The sequence below is a fragment of the Zalophus californianus genome, chromosome 4 (assembly GCF_009762305.2).
Source record: "Zalophus californianus isolate mZalCal1 chromosome 4, mZalCal1.pri.v2, whole genome shotgun sequence".
Classification (NCBI taxonomy): Eukaryota; Metazoa; Chordata; class Mammalia; order Carnivora; family Otariidae; genus Zalophus; species Zalophus californianus.
Window position 1 is genome coordinate 35,079,286 of NC_045598.1, and position 19,599 is coordinate 35,098,884.

Here is a 19,599-nt window from a genome sequence, read left to right on the forward strand (position 1 = left end):
CGGTATTCTGGAAACGGGAAGGTCTCCCTTTCCCACCGTGTCTTATCCTACGGGGTGGACGGCAGTGCCCTTTGATTTACATCATCTCCTACCTCTGCCATCCTTTACCAGACGCAGCTCCGAGGGCTGGAGGTAGAAAAACGTACAAAACGGCCTAGGGGACGCGTGCCAGCCCATCCTCCATCCAGTGGGTTGAGGCACATTCTTGGCTGGTGGGGTGAGTGGCAGGCAAGGGAATGGTGTCTTCAGGGGAAGACTCTAGAGAATGTTCTGTTCGTGGGGGACACAAAGGGGCTAGAGAATACAGTTTTCTTGCATTTATCCATGTATTTAACAAATACTTACTAAGCACCTGTTATGTAGGTGAGAGCTAGTGAAGATTAAGCTTTTGGCCATGACTTCCATAAGTCTTAAAAGGAGAGGGAGAGAAACCATGCATTAACCAACTCTAATTCTGTGCGAGGGATAAATACTACAGAAGAATAGGCCGTAAGCATTTTAGGGGCTCAGAAAGTGTTGAAGGGTTGCATTTATGACAATGGGGATGTGTCTTGAGCTGGGCCTTGAAAGACTTATGGGAATATGGAGGACAAAGGACTCCTTGCAGGAGCTCAACGAGGGGAAACTGAGGGATGAGTGCCAGAAATTTTGAGTGTCTTCTGGTCAGAGGAGATACTAATGTGAGAGTAAACGTGGAAGAAAAGTTAGGCCCAGACCCTGGAGGGTCTTTGATGTCACACTCAGCTTTGAGTCTATAGGTAGATGGTAAAAATTTTCCAGTGTGTTTTATACCTATAAGCGCAAGAGCTCAGACTTTATCCTGAGGACAGTGGGGAGTCATGGAAGGGCTTTAAGCAAAGGAATAAAGATCAGATTTGCATTTTAGAAAGATCAATGCAGAGAATGGATTGGGGATTGGGAGAAGGAGGGAGACTAGTTAAGAAGTTGTTTCAGTAATGGGGAAAGGTTATGGTGGCCTAAAGAATGGAGAAGTAGCAGGAATGAAGAGGAGGGGATGTATTCCTTAGATACTTGTGAGCTAAAAAGAACTGGACTTAGTGCCTGGTGGGGCAAGTAGGAGAAATGAAGAATGACTTCTAAATTCCTGGCTTGAGCAAACAGAAAGAAGAGGTAGCAGGGTTTTTAGGAGAGAGTAAGTTCTGGCTCTGATGAGTTTGAGATGCCAGTGGGACATCCACGTGGAAGTGTCCAGGAGGTTGGAATATGCCTGACTGGAGCTTGCAAGATAAGCCTAAACTGGAAATAAAAATGCAGTGGTCTGTAGTGCCTTATATACATCAGCCACACCAGTGGATGGATTTGTTGGGCTTCCCAGAGAGTATAAATAGGAGTAAGAAGAGAAGAAGGGCCTAGGACAGAGCCCTGAGAAGCTCCCAAGTCTGAGGGTCTGCAAAGGAGGATGAACCTGCAAAGTTAATTGAGATGAAGTGTCCAGAATGGTAAGATAGTCAGTGGTAGAATGTGGTGTTTCAGAAGTCATGGCACGAAAGTGTTGAAGGCTGATGACTAATCAAGTAGAATAAGGTCTGAAAAAAATCCAGTGGATTTAGAAACAAGGAAGTTGTTGGTGACCTTTGCAAATACGGTTTCGGTGGAGCAATGGGAACAGAGGTCAAATTACAGTGAGTTGAGAAGCAGGTGGTAGGTGAGGAAGTGAAGACTGTACAATACACTTTCGAGACGTTTGGCTCTTTCCGAGAAAAAAGAAGGCAATAGCTGGAAGGAGACAAAGGTTTTTATTCAGATGAGAGAAGTGCTGTTGGCATGGCCCCAGCAAAAGGAAAAAAGATAAAAATGACAGAGAAAAGGAAATAACAGAGAGTAGCACCCCTGGAAAAGGAATAAGGTCAGGGATCCAAAGCACTGGTGGAGAAATTCACCTAGAAAAGTGGAGGGACACTCGCATTGTGACAACAAGGAAGCATGTGAGATCTGTATATTAGTAGGTTTGGTGGCAGGAAGTTGAGGAAATTCTTGTTTGGTGGTTTCTGTTTTCTCTGTGAAATGCATGATGTCAGCCAGGGAGAATGGGATTGGAGATGGTGTGCAAGGTCTGAGAAGAGCAGAGAAGGATTGAACTAGCGTCAATGAGTGAAGAATGGAAGCAGGATGACTGAGGCAGTGTACAGATTTCTGGGCAGTTATGAGGTTGGTGACCATTCACTGTAGCAGCAGCAATCTGCCTGGTTGTGTGGAAGCTATTTTTCCCCCAGCAGTATTCAGGCATCTAGTGGTGGGTGCAGAGAGCTTAGATGAATCTATCCAGGTTTGAGTTTCATCAGGCGGATGAAATGGAAGGACAGAGGACAAGGAAGTGGGTGATCCTGGCAAAAGGTTGAGATGATGGAGCTTAGAACCTAAACTGCCTAAGAGGGTGTAAAAGTTATGGACTGGGGGTCCCAGTGAAGTTAGAGAACATAGATCTTGGAAAGAGTTGAATGAGAGAGGTGTGATCAGAAAGTGGAATAATGAAGCGTGAGTAGTTCCAGGTGATGACAAGGTCCAGGGTGTAGCCATGGGAATGGGTGGCTGGAGTGAAATACAGAAGACAGTCAAGATGTTGACATGGCCAGCCCCGCCCCCCCAGATGATGACAGGACTTGAGGAGGGAAAAGGATGCTTGTGAGCTAGATACCAAAGTCCTGGATGAATTAAGTACATTGTTCTGGAGTCTGTAGGCAAGGATATGAATATGAGGAAGGGTAATAGTCAATACAGCAGAGTGGCATGACCCTCAAAGTAGTAAGAGTTTTTACAGGAAAGAGGTGGAATAAGGAACTGTGTTGGGCTTTGGTGAGCAGACACTAGCCCCCCCCCCCCGCCCCCCGCCAATCCTGAGATCTTTGGAGTATAAGAGTATAAGCAGCCTCCACCAGGGAGGGCTCTGCAGAAGTAGCACCTGGGGTAGAGCCAGCTTCAGGGGCAGGCTGAGGGGAGGCTGAGCAGCTGCGGAGAAGCTAAGGGTGGAGGAGAATGCTGATTGGGAACAAAGGCCTTTGAGGGCAGAGTAAGAAGGGGTAGGAAATCAGGTCAGGGGAGGTGAAGCACAGAGCAGTGCAGGGGTGAGGAGACATGTGTAGAAAGATGATGGTTGACCTAGACAGTTAACGTTTTGTGGGGGAGAGCGTGAGGGCAGGTCTGTGGAGCGGAGTTGGGGGCAGAACTGATCTGAGAGGAAAAATGGGGTCTGGTAGAGAGTGAGGGTAGGTCTGGGGAGAGGATGAAGGCAGAGGGCTTTGTAGGAGGAAGGTGGGAGGGGAGAAAGGTGGTCTCTGGGGAGAGGATGGAGGGAAAGGCAACTGTGAGGAAAAGATGGGGCACCTAGAGTCTGTAGGGAAGTGACGGGTGGTTGGAAGGATCTGTGAAGAAGGTATGAGGGGGGGAGCAGAAAGGAAGGGAATCTATGAGAAGGAAGTGACCAATTGTAGCACATATGCCCTGAGGTAGAAGTAAAGGCCAGGACAGTCTCTGGCTGGGCCTGAGGTCAGAAGGAGAATGTTTCTTTCTCTGTCTCTCTTCTCCTTCCCTCTCTCTTTCCAAATGGGGAGCTGAGAGTGAGGAGCTGAGAGGATGGAGCCCAAAGAGAAGGCCTCTGTCCCATTCTGCAGGTGGAGCCTGCAGGAATAGGGGACAATGACGCCTTGTCTCTGAGGCCATCTGGGGACAGGGAGCCAGACTGGCAGCCCGTGCCCTGGAGGCTTCTTGCTTTGAGAAGTGTGTCTTTGATTTAGGGGGAGAAATTTTATTTAGAAACAAGACCAAGTGACCTTTTGGTTTTTAATACCTCTTCCCACTTGTCACTAAGGACTTTTGACTTTAGTACAATAGCTGGGGTTTTTGAGGTTTTGTGATTTTAGTTTCTGTGCATGAGGAAGAACCATTTGTCTGCTATAGAAATGATTTATGGATGAGTCCAGATTTATTCATCACCTCTAAAAATGGAGAGGAAATTAAAAACAAAGAGTCTACTCTGGGCGGAAGACAAAGTAGGTTTGTCGTCCTTGCAGAAGACTTTGCCAAGGTGAAAAGGCCACAAACAAACCAATTTGGACCACGGTTCCTAATCTGGATTTTAATTTCATATGCTTTGATTTTTCAGACCATTTTCTCTCCAAGGTAAAATAATGACCATTTTAATTGGCTGCCACTTACAGAGAGATTCCAATAAGCATGATGGCATACATATATTTTTCTCTGGCATTCCACGTGTGCTCCAGTTCTTATGATCAAGCTGGTGAGGCTGACTTTTACTGCATGCTGCATGCCATGATCAGTTGACTATAAATTAAATCCTCTTTTCCAAAAGCCATTTTCCATTAGTGCTAATTTGTTTGTTTCTCATTTCCACTGATCATTAGAGTCTCTGGTTGTGAGCACCAAATTGGAAATAATTTCCTTGACATTTCAAAAAAATCTCTCCCCTTCTTGAATGCCATTTGGCTGCAGCTAAAGAACATTATGGTTTGCAGAGGAACAGTTCACTCCAATTACAATTTAACTGACCGTTCATGGCACCGAATCCCTGTCCTTAGTGTCCAGAGATGACACCATCGCTGACATTGCTATTTCCTGTCATAGCTGTAAAATGCCTCATAGACTTTGCACTGGCCTTGGATGGAGATTCTGCCACTCTGCACATGGCAGCTTTGGGAAGTTGGTAGTTTTATGGACCTACATATCATGGACATTCAGATATAACCATCCAAACAGGAGCTGGCTGATTCCTTCATCCATTCACCCAGGAAGCATTTATTAAACACCTATTCGGTGCCAGGCATTATGCCAGACCCTGGGGACGCAAAGATAGGGAAGACCAACCCTTGCCCTTGAGGGACTCACACTCCAGTGGGATGGAGGGTTATGTTTTACGCAGAGTAGGGGAAGAGGTGGCATAGGTGGGACCACAGAACCGACAGCCCCTCGTTGTCTCAGGGAATTAGCCAAAGGGCAAAAAGGAAGCTGGCCATTCTTGATGGCAGAGCAACACTGAGATGCAGAGGACCCTGGAAGGGCCCTGGGAAGTTGAGAAGTGAGATGCGGTTAGCCTGGGGCCAAGTTTGAAGGGCCTTGCATGCCACACGGTGTTTAGACTATCCCGTAGGCCAGTGGGAGAAATGTGATGGTGAAGAAGGGAGGAAGGATAGAAGCTTGAGGGAAAGGCAGTCAAGGAAGGCGTTATTGATGTATTGATTTTGGTTGATGAAGATTGAGCAGGTGTTTAAGGGGGGTCAGAAAGATGGAAAGATTGACGATGGAGGGGCAGACTCTCGCGTATGTGGAAGGGTAGAGAAGGGAGGTGCACCTGATGGGCCCTATTTTCTCTGTGCGGTAGGAAGCCCGTCAGCTGGGCATCCTTGAATCCTCCCCACTTTCATCCTCCACTGCCAGTCCCCAGGTCCTGCTGCTTCTCCCTTCTCCAGAAACGTGTGGCATTTCTGCTTCTCTCCAGCCCTACTGTCACCAGCAGCTTTTGCCAAGATTAGGGGAGCAGCCTCCTAACTGGTGCCCCACTTCCAGTCTTGCCCCCTTATGATCATCTTTCTACACTGCAGTCAAGAGGAGTCAAGAGGATGTTTCTAGAACAAACTCTCTTCTTGTCACCCTTGACTTAAAACCCTTCGGTACCTTCCCATGGCCCTGGGGATCACATGCAGACCCAGAAGCACAGCACACACAGCACACACATTCTTTGGCCTCTGCCTGTTGTCACAGTTTTATCCTCAGACTGTGCTCCAGCCATTCTGAACAATCTCAGCCATGAAAACAGGAGCTAAGCTTTATGTGAGGTTGTCTGTTGACTCTGTGAGGTATCATCACCTCTTCTCAGGTAAGAGAACTGAAGCCTAGAGAGGTTAAGTACTTTGCGTAAGGTCACCCCGCCGGGAGGTGGAAGATCATGGAGCTGTGGTGTCTGGGTTCCTGACCACGGCCCTGCACTGCCTCCCGCTTGCAATTCTTTAAATATGCCTTACAATCTCTCATCTGTCAGCCTTTGCATACTTTATTTCCTCTACCTGAAAGACGATTTCATCACCTCTTCACCTGGCTGGCTATAGATCACCGTTCAGCCTGGGTGGCATCTCTTCTGGAATGCCTTCCGGAACAGCCACTACCCCATTACCCCAGCCCCGGCTGGGTTAGATGTCCCTTGCTCACATTCCCAAAGTGTCCTGTGCTTACCCCCATCATAGCACTTAGCACACTGCTGAAACTGAAGTTGCTTATCTAGAGGGCTCCATGCCACCCCCAAACTGTGTCTTTTTCACCCTAGAGGCCTAGCATAATGATGGGACATACTTGTCTGCCGCTATTTGTTGAATTTCATTTAATGGAATTGCTGACAGTGAGACTGGAGGTCAGGCAGAGAGACTCCTAATCGTGTGTGAGGTTACTGAGGCCTTCCTGCAATGCGACAGGCACTGGACGCCCATGATGGGGTGGAGGGAGGCAACGCCGGAGACGCAGGCCGGCCCAGAGAAGAGGTCATAGTGCAGAGGCCTCAGGGAAGCAAGCATTCTGAGCCGGAGGAATGGTCAGTGGTGTTAGTTGTCACAACAAAAGGACAAGAGAGCAAAAGACTGAACTGTCCTCACTGAACTGCGCAATGAGGTTAGAGACGCTGGGTAAAGTGATGGGAATGGAGTGTGGGGGATGGGTGGCAGGGGAGGGAAAAGCCAAATCGCAGTGGGTTGAGAAGAGAATGGTCAGTGAGAGAACAGAAGGTTTTTAAGAAGCTTTGCTATGGGGCGCCTGGGTGGTTCAGTTGGCTAAGCGACTGCCTTCGGCTCAGGTCATGATCCCGGAGTCCTGGGATCGAGTCCCACATTGGGCTCCCGGCTCAGCGGGGAGCCTGCTTCTCCCTCTGACCTTCTCCCCTCTCATGCTGTTTCTCTCTCTCTCCCTCTCTCAAATAAATAAATAAAATCTTTAAAAAAAAAAAAAAGAAGAAGAAGAAGCTTTGCTATGAAGTGAGAAAACCAGAGAGGTGACTGGAGGGGGACCTGGGGTTGAGGTAAATGGGTTTTGTTTTCATTTTTTGCTTGTTTTTGTTTTAGGCTAAGCAAGAATTAAGTACGTTAACAAGGAAAATGCCTAAAGAGAGCAGTTGAGGATACAGAGGAGGGAGCTTTGGATGGAGTGAGGGCCCTCAGGAGGCAGGATGGACAGATAGGGAGCCCTGGGAAGGGGGAAGGAAGACAGGAGGACAGGTGTGAGTACAGATCACATGGGAAGAATGAAGAGGACTGTGAGGACATTCTTGCCTCATGGCTTTTTGTTAAACCCAAGAGTAGATGGAAGGGTAAGGAGCTGGGGATTGCAGACATCACAGGCGAGTCACAGCGTTTAGCATGTAGCTCGTGAGTGTGAATGCTGGGTTGGTTGGCAGTGCAGGTTCAAGATCATTGGAGTCTTGATTTTGTGCCTCTCCTACCCGCTCCAACACATCCTGGGATTTACCCCATCAGAGCACTTTTCACTTTTCATTAAAATCACCAGGTTGCCGTTTTCCCCACCCACCACTCTCTAAGCACCTTGAGGGCAAAGACTATGTTTGTCATGTTAACCAGTCCCACTCACAGTGCTTGGCTAGGAGTCAGCACCCAGGACATCTGTTTAATTAATTACTGTGTGAAGTTAAGGAAATTAAAGTGTTCATTATGAACACACTGCGTCGGATATGAGTCTAAATGACACTCGCTGAGCGCCCGTGATGTGCCAGGGACGATGCTGGCCACCCCCATTGGGAAGATGGAATATGTTGATGTTGACGCTGCCCAGCCGTGCTTGGGTGAACAGGAAGACAGTTGCCCAAGTGAGTGTGAGCCTGAGGGAGTGGCCCGTAAATGAGCACCAAAGCAGGCAGAGGGGGAAGGACAGGAGGCTTGAGTTAGAGGAAAAGAAATGATTTGCTATGGGGAATTTAGAAACCGGTTTGTGAAACCTGGGGAAGGTGGCAGCCTCCTCTAATTCCCATTGGAAGCAGTGACAAGGGGTGTGGGGGAGGGGAGGGGGAGGAGGGGGCGGGGAGGGAGGTCAGATTTCAGTTGTGGCAGAATTTAAACGGAAGTTCTCTGGGCTGAGATGTTTGAAACTCTATCTTGAGGGTAATAAGGAACAATTGAAGAGTTTGAAGCAGGGAAATCTGTCAAATTTGCATTTTTTAAAGCTTTTTTTTAAATATTTTATTTATTTATTCATGAGAGACAGAGGGAGAGAGAGAGAGAAGCAGAGGGAGAAGCAGGCTCCCAAGGAGCAGGGAGCCCGATGCGGGACTCGATCCCAGGACCCTGGGATCGTGACCTGAGCCGAAGGCAGACGCTTAACCATCTGAGCCACCCAGGCACCCAAATTTGCATGTTTTTTTAAAGATTTATTTATTTGAGAACACACACATAGGCACGCACAAACATGGGGGGAGGGGCAGAGGCAGAAGGAGAGAGAGAATCTCCAGCAGACTCGCCACTGAGCACAGAGCCCAACGCAGGGCTTGATCCCAGGATCCTGAGATCATGACCTGAGCCGAAATCAAGAGTGGGACGTTTAACCAACTGAGCCACCCAGGCACCCCTAGGGACTTAGGGTTTGAAGAGAGTGTGAAATGTAAGGATGAAGACTTGCACAAGTCCTTTAGAGAGAGGCATCTGGACCTCAGGAGGAAGGCCCAGGCTGACAACATGGGTTTGGGAGTCCCAAAGCCTACACTGTAATACAAAGTGATGGGAGTGAAGGAGATTACAAAGCATGAGAAGACAACTGAGAACAGAACGGAGCTACAAAGGAGCCTGAGGAGGATCCAGTGAGGGGCAGAACCAGGAGAGAGTGAGGTCAGGAAAGAAATGTTCAGAGAATCATCCACAATCCATCAGAGGCCAAGCAAGATGGACTGAAAGTTAGCCACAGAATTTGACAAGAGGTTATTGGTGACATTTTGGAACACAGGGGAAAGTAGAATCAGTGCTTTGGGTTTATGGTGAGAACCTGGACTCTGGAGTTTTACACAATCTGAGAGTAGTTTCTGTTTCCACCCTTGTTTAGCTGTGAGACCTTCAATAAATAAGCAAACCTCTCTAAACCTTAGTTTTTACATCTGAAAACTGGGGATAATAATAACTACCTCCTCAGGAACTTAAGAAGATTAAAACAAATAATGTCCATAAAATATATTCTATGTGACTAGCTCTTATAAACACTAAAAAATGTTAGTTTCTTCTCCCTGCCATCAGTCCATCTCTCCTCCCTGCACCATGAAAGACACAGAATGTATCTCCTTATATTTGGTTGTCAAGGAGAAGCTCAGATACAGAATTTATCCCAGCAACTCCCTCCTGAAATTGGTACATTTCTCTCCTTTTCCCACTGTTTTCTTCTTCATTCTTTTTAAAATTGTACTTACTGGTTGTTTGGTTTTGGGTTTTTTTTTTAGCGGGAGGGTGGTTTGTAATCCTCATCAGGTCCTGTTTTGTGGATGAAAGACCTAAATGTGAGACAGGAATCCATCAAAATCGTAGAGAACACAGGCAGCAACCTCTTTGACCTCGGCAGTAGCAACTTCTGGCTAGACACGTCTCCAAAAGCAAGGGAAACAAAGGCAAAAATGAACTATTGGGACTTCCAAGATAAAAAGCTTTTGCACAACAAAGGAAACAGTCAACAAAACCAAAAGACAACCGACAGAATGGGAGAAGATATTTGCAGATGTCTTATCAGATAAAGGGCTAGTATCCAAAATCTATAAAGAACTTACCAAATTCAACACCCAAAGAACAAATAATCCGGTCAAGAAATGGGCAGAAGACATAAACAGACATTTCTCCAAAGAAGACATACAAATGGCCAACAGACACATGAAAAAATGTTCAACATCACTTATCAGGGAAATACAAATCAAAACCACAATGAGATACCACCTCACACCAGTCGATCAGAATGGCTAAAACTAACAAGTCAGGAAACAACAGAGGTTGGTAAGGATGTGGAGAAGGAACACTCTTACGCTCTTGGTGGGAATGCAAGCTGGTACAGCCACTCTGGAAAACAGTATGGAGCTTCCTCAAAAAGTTAAAAATAGAGCTACCTTACAGCCCAGCAATTAAACTACTAGGTATTTACCCCAAAGTTATAAATGTAGTGATCCGAAGGGGCACCTGCACTCCCAATGTTTATAGCAGCAATGTCCACAATAGCCAAACTATGGAAAGAGCCCAGATGTCCATCGACAGATGAATGGATAAAGAAGATGTGTGTGGTATATATATACAATGGAATATTACTCAACCGTCAAAAAAAATGAAATCTTGCCATTTGCAACGATGTGGATGGAACTAGAGGGTATTATGCTAAGCGAAGTAAGTCAATCGGAGAAAGACAATTATATGATTTCACTCATGTAGAATTTAAAAAACAAAACAGGAGCATAGGGGAAGGGAAGGAAAAATAAAACAAGACAAAATCAGAGAGGGAGACAAACCATAAGAGACTTTTAACTGTAGGAAACAAACAGGGTTGCTGGAGGGGAGAGGGGCTGGGAGATGGGGCAATTGGGTGCGGGCATTAAGGAGAGCACGGGATGTAATGAGCACTGGGTTTTTATATACAACTGATGAATCACTGAACTCTACCTCTGAAACCTAATACAATATACATTAATTAAATTTAAATAAAATAATTTTTTTATTTTTTTTATTATTTTGAAGAAAAGATAAAAATAAATAAGGGGCTGGAGATTCTTGATTAAACATAACTGTAGTCCTTATCTCTCCTACCTCTCCAAACCTCCCTGACATAACACTAAAGAAATATAGAAAGGCGGGACGCCTGGGTGGCTCAGTTAGTTAAGCCTCCAACTCTTGGTTTCTGCTCAGGTCGTGATCTCAGGGTCGTGAGATTAAGCCCCATGTCGGGCTTAAGTTTCTCTCTCCCTCTCTGCCCCTCTTCCCCTCTAAAACATAAATAAAATCTTAGAAAAATAAAGAAATATAGGGGCACCTGGGTATCTCAGTTGGTTACGCATCTGCCTTTGGCTCAGGTCATGATCCCAGGGTTCTGCTTCTCCCTCTCCCCTCTCCCCACTTGTGCTCTCTCTCTCTCTCAAATAAATCTTTAAAAAAAAAAAAAGAAATATAGAAAGGTATTAAGTCACAAAAGTTCAGGGAAAGAGGCAACAGCAGATGAAAGCTGGACAAATATTTAGGGAGTAGAAGGCAGGTGGGGGAATGTTACCTGGCTTGAAACATCCTAAGAAATTACAAACTTAGTGCCAAAGGGGAGATTACCAACAAGAAGCAAGTCAGTTCACCCAGTTTAACCTCTAAAAAGCTTAGTGCCTTTAGACATGAGGTAAGGGGCTAAACACAGGGGGACTGGCTGAAATCTGTATGCAGAGCACTTTGCCCCCACCCCAGAGCTTCTTTCTCAAAAGCCACATGCCCACTCTAAACTCTCGTGCTGCATAAGGAGAAAGGAAATTGAATTCTGGAGGCCTTCATACTCAGAGACCTCAGGCATAATTTGAAAGGCAGGAATGAGAAATAGGGTGGAAAACTGAGTGGTGGTGGGAAAGCCTACACACTGCCCCAGCCCCTCTCCCACCTCCACTCCCAGATTGCCAGATGCCAGGCATCTAGCACCCCTCACCCTCTCACCACACCCCACCCCCGGAAAGTAGAGAAGTCCAGAAGACCCCCAGGAGGCAGGAAAAGCCCTCCATTGACTGACATTTATGTGTTCTTCAATGAAAAGACTAGTCATTGCCTGATAAATTTCCAAAACCCAAAGGACACAGCACCTCAAAAGACCCACCAAGGGCCTAGAATACTAAGTGAAAAAGACCTACAACAAGACATACCATCCTACCATTTCAGAAAAGTGTTTAAAAGCATCAAGAATGAAAAAACAAGCCACAGTCCACAGCACACAAATCAGAATGACATCAAACTTAACCAGCAACACCGGGGAGGCTCAATCTGAGGGAAGTTTATTCCTAACATGGAATTATATACCCAACCGATATAATACAAGGTCAACACACTCTGAGACTTTCAAGGATACACACAAAAAAAGTAATTTTCATTTTGGGGCACCTGGGTGGCTCAGTCGTTAAGCTTCTTCCTTCGGCTCAGGCCATGATCCCAGGGTGCTGGGATCGAGTCCCACATCGGGCTCCCTGCTTGGCGGGAAGCCTGCTTCTCCCTCTCCCAATCCCCCTAACTTGTGTTCCCTCTCTCGCTGTGTCTGTCTGTGAAATAAATAAATAAAATCTTTAAAAAAAAAAAAAGGGGGGCACCTGGGTGGCTCAGTCGTTAAGCGTCTGCCTTCAGCTCAGGTCATGATCCCGGGGTCCTGGGATCGAGCCCCGCATCGGGCTCCCTGCTCGGCGGGGAGTCTGCTTCTCCCTCTCCCTCTCCCTCTGCTTGTGTTCCCTCTCTCTCTGTGTCTCTCTCTGTCAAATAAATAAAATTTTAAAAAAAAGTAATTTTCATTTCTTAGGAAACTACTGAGGAATGTGCTTCGACAAAACAAGAGAGCAAACCAGAAAGGAGGAAGAGCTAGGTCCAGGAAATGGGACAGTTAGCAGAGAAAATCCCAAAAGGAAATCCCAGAGAAAATCCCAAAAGGAAATCCCAGGACAACATTTGTGTGCTAGGCTTAGTAAGGAACAAGTCCCAACTGGAGCGGAAAGACCAAGTCTATGGGAAAGACGTTGCCAGGGAAAAGGTGGAACTGATCAGTTAGGGGTTGAACATTTGGAAAAATTGCTATGTGTTTGGAACATTTGGAAGAAAATAGCTCTAGGTACTCAGAAATCTAAACAATTGAAAAAAGAAACAATGATTCACCCAGGTAAAACCCAACTTGTAAGAGAAAAAAAATGTAATAGTAGTTTACAGCTTGAGTGAACAGTGTTTGTCTACCTGGTCAATAATGTAAAGACTGACTATTGATTTAACTATAAATTGTGGAAAACTGTATTGTGAAGATAAGGGGAGAAAAAAATGGAAGTGCGCCTGGTACGAGAAGTTAATTACTCAAGTGCCAGAGTAAGAAATAAATACTGCCTAAAACAGATTAAGTAAGGGTAATGTCTGAGTTTGCTGGGGCTGCCAACAAAGCATGACAAGCTCGGAGGGAGTGGGGCTTAAACAACAGAAACTGGTTATCTTGGGGTCTGGAGGTTCTGATCAAGCTGTCTGAGATCAAGGGGTTGCAGGATTGGTTTCTTCTGAGGCCTCTCTCCTTGGCTCCCAGTCTGACTCCAGATCTCATGTTCTTCCCCCTGTACCACAAGATCGGGGGCTCCTCCAGGGCCCCGGCAGTGCCTCATCCCCCCATCTCCCACAGCACCTCACACAGTGCCACATGACGGGCCTGCACTGCATGGTCAGCTGCATCACTGTGACTTCTAATGCTGCCATCTGTGGTTTCCTTTTCCGTGAAGAAAAGAGTAAGATAGGGAAGATCCAAAGAAACCTCAGGGGCCATAATGGGGAGCGCCCAGCTGGAAGTTTCCCACCCTCCATGTCCTAGCATTGCTGGGCACATCTCTGATGGCATTTTTTTTAAAAGGTTTTATTTATTTGACAGAGAGAGACACAGCTAGAGATGGAATACAAGCAGGGGAGTGGAGGAGGGAGAAGCAGGCTCCCCGCGGAGCAGGGAGCCCGATATGGGGCTCGATCCCAGGACCCTGGGATCATGACCTGAGCCGAAGGCAGATGCTTAATGACTGAGCCACCCAGGTGCCCCTCTGATGGCACTTTAAATTTTGATCCTAGAAAGGGTCCACCCACGGCAGCGGCAGGGGGGTGGGGGTTTGAGGGTGGGGACAGCTGGGTGGGCACAGGGTACGTTCCTGCCTTATAAAGCTAACCTTGGTGTTTCAACTCCTCTTCCCTTGGGTCCAGAACAGCCACTCATCCCCATTTTCTTGAGGCCGGTTTGGCTGTTGAAGGTGGCCACGGCCTCTGAAAGTTATTCTCAGACTTAGGGCTATAATATCATTCACAGTGATTGATGTCTGATCCTATGAGAGATTTTGGTCATTTTTGTGTTTAGGTTGATCCACAGTCATTCACCTGGCTGTTAAGGCTGACAGGATTTCGTGGTTGTCTCCATCCCCAAGGCTCCGTGGACGCCCTTCCCGGGAGCACATATCCAGTGTCCTCTGGGGAGTAGTGGAGGTTGGTGTGTATGTATGTCTGTCTCCGTGTGCCTCAGATTATTGCTTCCTAATAAAATTCTGTTGGCTGGGCCCCATCAATATCTCAAATACATGTGAGGAAACGTTAATTTAGAATCAATTTTAGGATGTTTCAGACTGTAAAGTCCTTTTAACTAGATCTCTGGCGAAGATGTAGAAGCACTTTATGGGACTGTAAATTTCATGTTGAACAGTCTTCGTGAAATACACATCTCCCCTACACACAAGCTGTTCTCTCCATATCAATCATGGCCCCTGCAAGTAATGTTTCACAAATATTCTGTAAATCACAGAAAACCCCATGATAATGTGAAATATGACTTTCACTTGTCTGTTAGACAAAAGAATCACACATGCCTCTCTCCCATCAGCACTAACATTTGTTATGGATAATAACACTTTCAATCACAACTATTTTTGGAAAACGGGTTTATTTTAAACCTTCCCTCCCCCACTGAAAACACTCTCCCAAGGACACAGACTCCTACAAACCACAGCCCATTAATCCAACTACGGAATGGAAACTTTTTTCTTCTTACTAACTTTTTTTTTTAAAGTTGTTTTTAAGAGAGTTAGTATAAAAGCCCAAGGTACAAGGTTAAGGAGCATTTTTCCTTAGCTGATTGGTATGAGAAGGGCCAGGTCTCTAAAGACCCCCACATTTCTGGCCCTGTGTGAAGTGAGGGGTGAAAGGGACCCAGGTTTTTAGCAAGCACCTTCATCTCAGCTGGTCCTTTAGTTGCTGGCAGCAGGGGATCCAAGGAGCTAAAACGTTAGCTCTTAAACATGAAGTCGACATTGACCACCTTGATATTCTTCATGCCATTACAACACAGCTAAATCCTCCCTGTTCAAGTAGGAGATGATCTGTTCTAGAGGTGTTCTAGAGGTGTATTTTGAATGCCACAACATCTGCATGGGTGACAGAGGCTCGCTCTGCCTCCAGCCGATTGCTGGAAAAGCAAAACCCATAGAGTAACCTACGGGACTTCCATGGTTCTAAATATTTTGGTAACCTGTCTGTTTTCCCTCCCTCTGTAGCCAACTTCAGGACTGACTGACCATGACTTCCATAAAGGAGCAAGCAGCAATTAGCCGGCTCTTGAGTTTTTTACAGGATTGGGACAACGGCGGCAAAGTCGCAAGGAGTCACATCCTCGACAATTTCATCAAGACCAACCAAGGCAAGACCTCTCCTGAACTGGAGCAGGAGTTTTCCCAGGGAGCCAGCTTGTTCCTGGTACGCTTGACCACCTGGCTTAGACTCATGTATCCTTTGCCAAACAGAAATAAATTGGGCAATCTTCAAAGGAGAAAAGGAATGGAGATTATTGGGAGAGCTCTTCTCTTGAGTCTCCCTAAAATTGTAGATCAGGAAATCTGGTGATCAGAGTAGCATCCAAAAAGTCAACAACTAACCCCCTTCCTGTCTTCCCAACCTGCACATGTACCCTCATTCTCACCCCTAACCTCTTCTGCTCCCATCAGATTTGGTGTGGATATTCCCTCTGTCTGGGGTTAATTCTCTCTCTCCTCAAGGACTTTATTCCTTCTCTCCGATGGCCTTCACTTTTGCCTCCTTACCAGCTTTTACATTTACATATGCTCAAATCTCTTCTACCTTAAGAAATTAGATTAAATCCCCATCTCAAACCAATATTCCACCTAGTTCCTACCCTTTGTGGTGAAGCCTCTTGAAAAGGTTATTGACTTTCCCTATCTACGCTTCTTCACCTCCCTTTCCTTCTCCGCCCACTGCAATCTGACTTCTGTCCCCTTTGCTGTGCAGGTCTTGCCAAGGTTACTGCTGTTGTTCTAATTGCAAAACCTAATGACTACATCCTTGGTCATTACACATGACCTCTCAGAGGCACTTGTCAACTATTACCACTTCTCAAAAAACTCTTCCCTGAAACTAACATAATGTTATATGTCAATTAAACTTCAATAAGAAGAAAGAAAGAAAAAGAAGAAAAAAGCGCATATAAGTCGTCACAAAAACAAAAAACCAGCCACTCTTCCCTTGGTTTCTGGGATACCAATTCTCTTGGTTTTCTCCTTTCTTTGTCTTTTCCTCATTTTTTTCAGCCATCCCTGAAATGTGGATATGTCTTGGGACTCCATCCACATCCCTCTCTCCCTCAGTGACCTAATCCATCATCATGATGTCAGCACTACTCCAGGTTAAGGGTTCTCAGTTGTGTAACCCTGCCCACATTTCTCTCTGGAATCTGAGTTCCATACCTATTAATCCAACTACCATCTCCACTTCTACCCCACAGAATGACTCTCACGTTTCTGGCTTGGGAAACTGGGTGAATGGCGTGCCATTATGTGGGAAGAGAATACAAGAAAAGGAGTTGGGTTAGTTAAGTCTGGTTTGGGACATGTTGTGTTTGAGGTACCCATGCTCAGGAGTCCTAGAGACAGATTGGGGTTGAAGACAGATGTGAAAGTTTGGGTTATGGGTGCATTTGAGGATATTCCTGCTCTGTGTGCTCACAGCATTCCATGGATCATCTCAGATCCTTTTTTTTTTTTTAAGATTTTATTTTTTAGTAATCTCTACACCCAATGTGGGGCTCAAACTCACAACTCTGAGATCAAGAGTCACATGCTCCACTGACTAAGCCAGCCAGGCACCCCTCAGATCCTTTTATTATATATTTTTCTCCTTGCCTGAACCCTCTCCTCTCCTCTAAACCTACTTCTTATTTGACTAATTCTTACTCCATCATTCAGATCTCAGTCTAAACATCCCTTCCTCAGAAAGCCTTTTTCTGAGCCTAGGTTACCCTGTTACATATGCTCATGGCAGCCCCTCCATCTTGATCATTATAACATTGTATTGTTTGTACCTGCTTAATATTGGGGTACCTGGGTGTCTCAGTCAATTAAGCATCCAACTCTTAATTTCAGCTCAGGTCATGATCTCAGCGTTCTAGATTGAGCCCTGTGTCGGGTTCCGGGCACTCAGCAGGGGTCTGCTTGGGATTTTTCTCTCTCCCTCTGCCCCTCCCCCCACCCCCGCTTGCTCTGTGCACGCGCTTGTGCTCTCTCTCTCTCTCAAATAAATAAATCTTTTAAAAAAATATCTCAGGCACCTGGGTGGTGCAGTCGGTTAAGAGTCGGACTCTTGGGGGCGCCTGGGTGGCTCAGTCGTTAAGCATCTGCCTTCGGCTCAGGTCATGATCCCAGGGTCCTGGGATCGAGCCCTGCATCAGGCTCCCTGCTCAGCGGGAAGCCTGCTTCTCCCTCTCCCACTCCCCCTGCTTGTGTTCCCTCTCTCGCTGTGTCTCTCTCTGTCAAATAAATAAAATCTTAAAAAAAAAAAAAAGAAGAGTCGGACTCTTGGTTTATTTAGGCTTAGGTCGTGATCTCAGCATCGTGAGATGGAGTCCCACATCTGGCTCCACGCTCAGTGCAGTCTGCTTAAAATTTCTCTCTCCCTCTGCCCCTCCCCCACCCCCCCCCCTCTCTCTCATAAATAAATAAATAAATCTTCAAAAAAAATCTCTCTTCCCCACTGGCTTATAGGCTCTGTGAGAGCAGGAATCACGTCTGTTCTCCTCATCTTTGCATTCTTAATGCCTAGGACCGTGCCTGGCCCATAAGGGGCACGTTCTACATGCCTGCTCAGTAAAGGAAGGAGGGATGCAGAGTCTGCAGCTGGGTGGGACTAAAGGCTGCAGTAACCACAGCTCTCTTTTTCCTACAGTTACATCATCGATAAAATTTCTAATCAGACTCAGACCTGGAACAGGCCAAGGGGAATACCACTGATTATGTCTCTAGGTTGACTCCAATGTCCTCAGACATTAGAGTTCACACCAGAGGTTTAAATTGCAGATGAGCAGGGCGCCTGGGTGGCTCAGTTGGTTAAGCGACTGCCTTCAGCTCAGGTCATGATCCTGGAGTCCCGGGATCAAGTCCCGCATCGGGCTCCCTGCTCAGCGGGGAGTCTGCTTCTCCCTCTGACCCTCTTCCCTCTCGTGCTCTCTATCTCTCATTCTCTCTCTCAAATAAATAAATAAAATCTTTAAAAAAATTATAAATTGCAGATAAGCAGCCTGCCTCCCCACCCCCCACCCCCCCCCCCACGGCTCTGATTTAGTCGACTGAGGGAGGACTCCTGGCCTCTTTGTTTCTGATGAGCACCCTGGGGGACTCTGATGCCTGTGGGCCAAAGATGATACTTTGAGAAATATCAGCACCTATAATTTGGCTTCCGCCCCACAGCCTGTGACACTAACCTCACCAAGGTATCAGCAACGCCTTGGTCGCCAAATCTAGACCACCTTTCGCCCGCCTCATCTTACTTACATCGCCTCCCCCTAGCCCCGGTCCTGCTTGACCACTGCCCCTTCCTACGCTGTCCTGTCTCCCACCTTCTCCCACGGCCGGTTCTTAACCTCTGTGGCAGGATCTTTCCTCCCCACGCCTTACGTGGGAGTGTTCTCTTCTTGTTCAGTCATTGCACTTACTACCCTCGGCATTGTATCATTCTTCCCCATCTCCCAAGTGCCAGTCAGAGCGCCCTGCGTTTGTGAGACACTCACGGCACGCTTATTGAATGACTGAAAGAACCATGCTTTCAATATACAGTCATATGTTCAGTGTCTACACCTGACATTATGCATAGTTTCCTAACTTTTTGTGACCTTGTCATACAAGAGAAAAGAGACCGGCTGAAGTGATGTAGTGTGTTAAATCAGTGGCTCCACGCCTCCTAGGCTGCCCGCTAGTTATGGTGGATTTGGAAGGAAAACAAATCAACATAGCATCATTATGTCTTGTAAAATTGACTACCACCTAATCTCACATTAGCCTCAAACCCCTTTTTTAACCTTGAACTTCCAGAAGAGACCAGTAAAACTAAGGATTTATATATTATAATGACAAAAGTATTAGTTACCATTTATTGAGTCTTTTTACGCTCTAGGCACTGAGCTATGTGTTGTACAAATATTAACCCCTCTGAGCCGCTTGTGAAGCCTAATAGGTGATTATCTTTAGGATATCTTTATTTAGGATAAAGCCTAAACGGCATTATCCTATTTTATAGATAAGAGAGATGAGCTTTGAAAAGGTTGAGTAATTTACTAGTGAATGGCAGAGATAAGGTCTGAAATGGGTCTATCTGGCCCAAAGCCCATACACTATCCACTCTCCTTCAGGCCTCCCTGCCCTGGGACAGGGTGGACCCACAGTTCCACCTCCAACACCAACCCAGGAGATAATCTGCATAAATAGCCCCACACCCTCCATCCATCTACAGGCGGGAAGGCCTGACTGGAAGAACTCAGACTCTGAGCTAGACTGCTAGGTTCAAATCCCAGTTCCATCAGTTAACTCTGGGACCTGGACAGGTCATTAACCTG

General features: G+C 46.3%; 1 protein-coding gene across 13 annotated transcripts in view; it reads left to right on the forward strand.

Moving 5' to 3' along the window:
* ARMH1 (armadillo like helical domain containing 1) overlaps positions 1-19,599 on the forward strand; it is a 49,522-nt gene that overhangs the window by 159 nt on the left and 29,764 nt on the right. For 4 of the 13 annotated variants that reach the window (XM_027577943.2, XM_027578004.2, XM_027578010.2 and 1 more), the window contains exons 2-3: positions 14,074-14,198; positions 15,260-15,487. In XM_027577943.2, the coding sequence (XP_027433744.2) occupies positions 15,282-15,487 (206 nt within the window). In that variant the 5' untranslated portion in view covers positions 14,074-14,198; positions 15,260-15,281. Of the gene's footprint in view, positions 1-11; positions 218-2,145; positions 2,170-6,533; positions 6,631-6,965; positions 7,034-7,633; positions 7,835-14,073; positions 14,199-14,861; positions 15,074-15,259; positions 15,488-19,599 lie in introns of those variants that run through there. The other 9 variants (XM_027577954.2, XM_027577960.2, XM_027577967.2 and 6 more) reach the window with 9 other exon arrangements.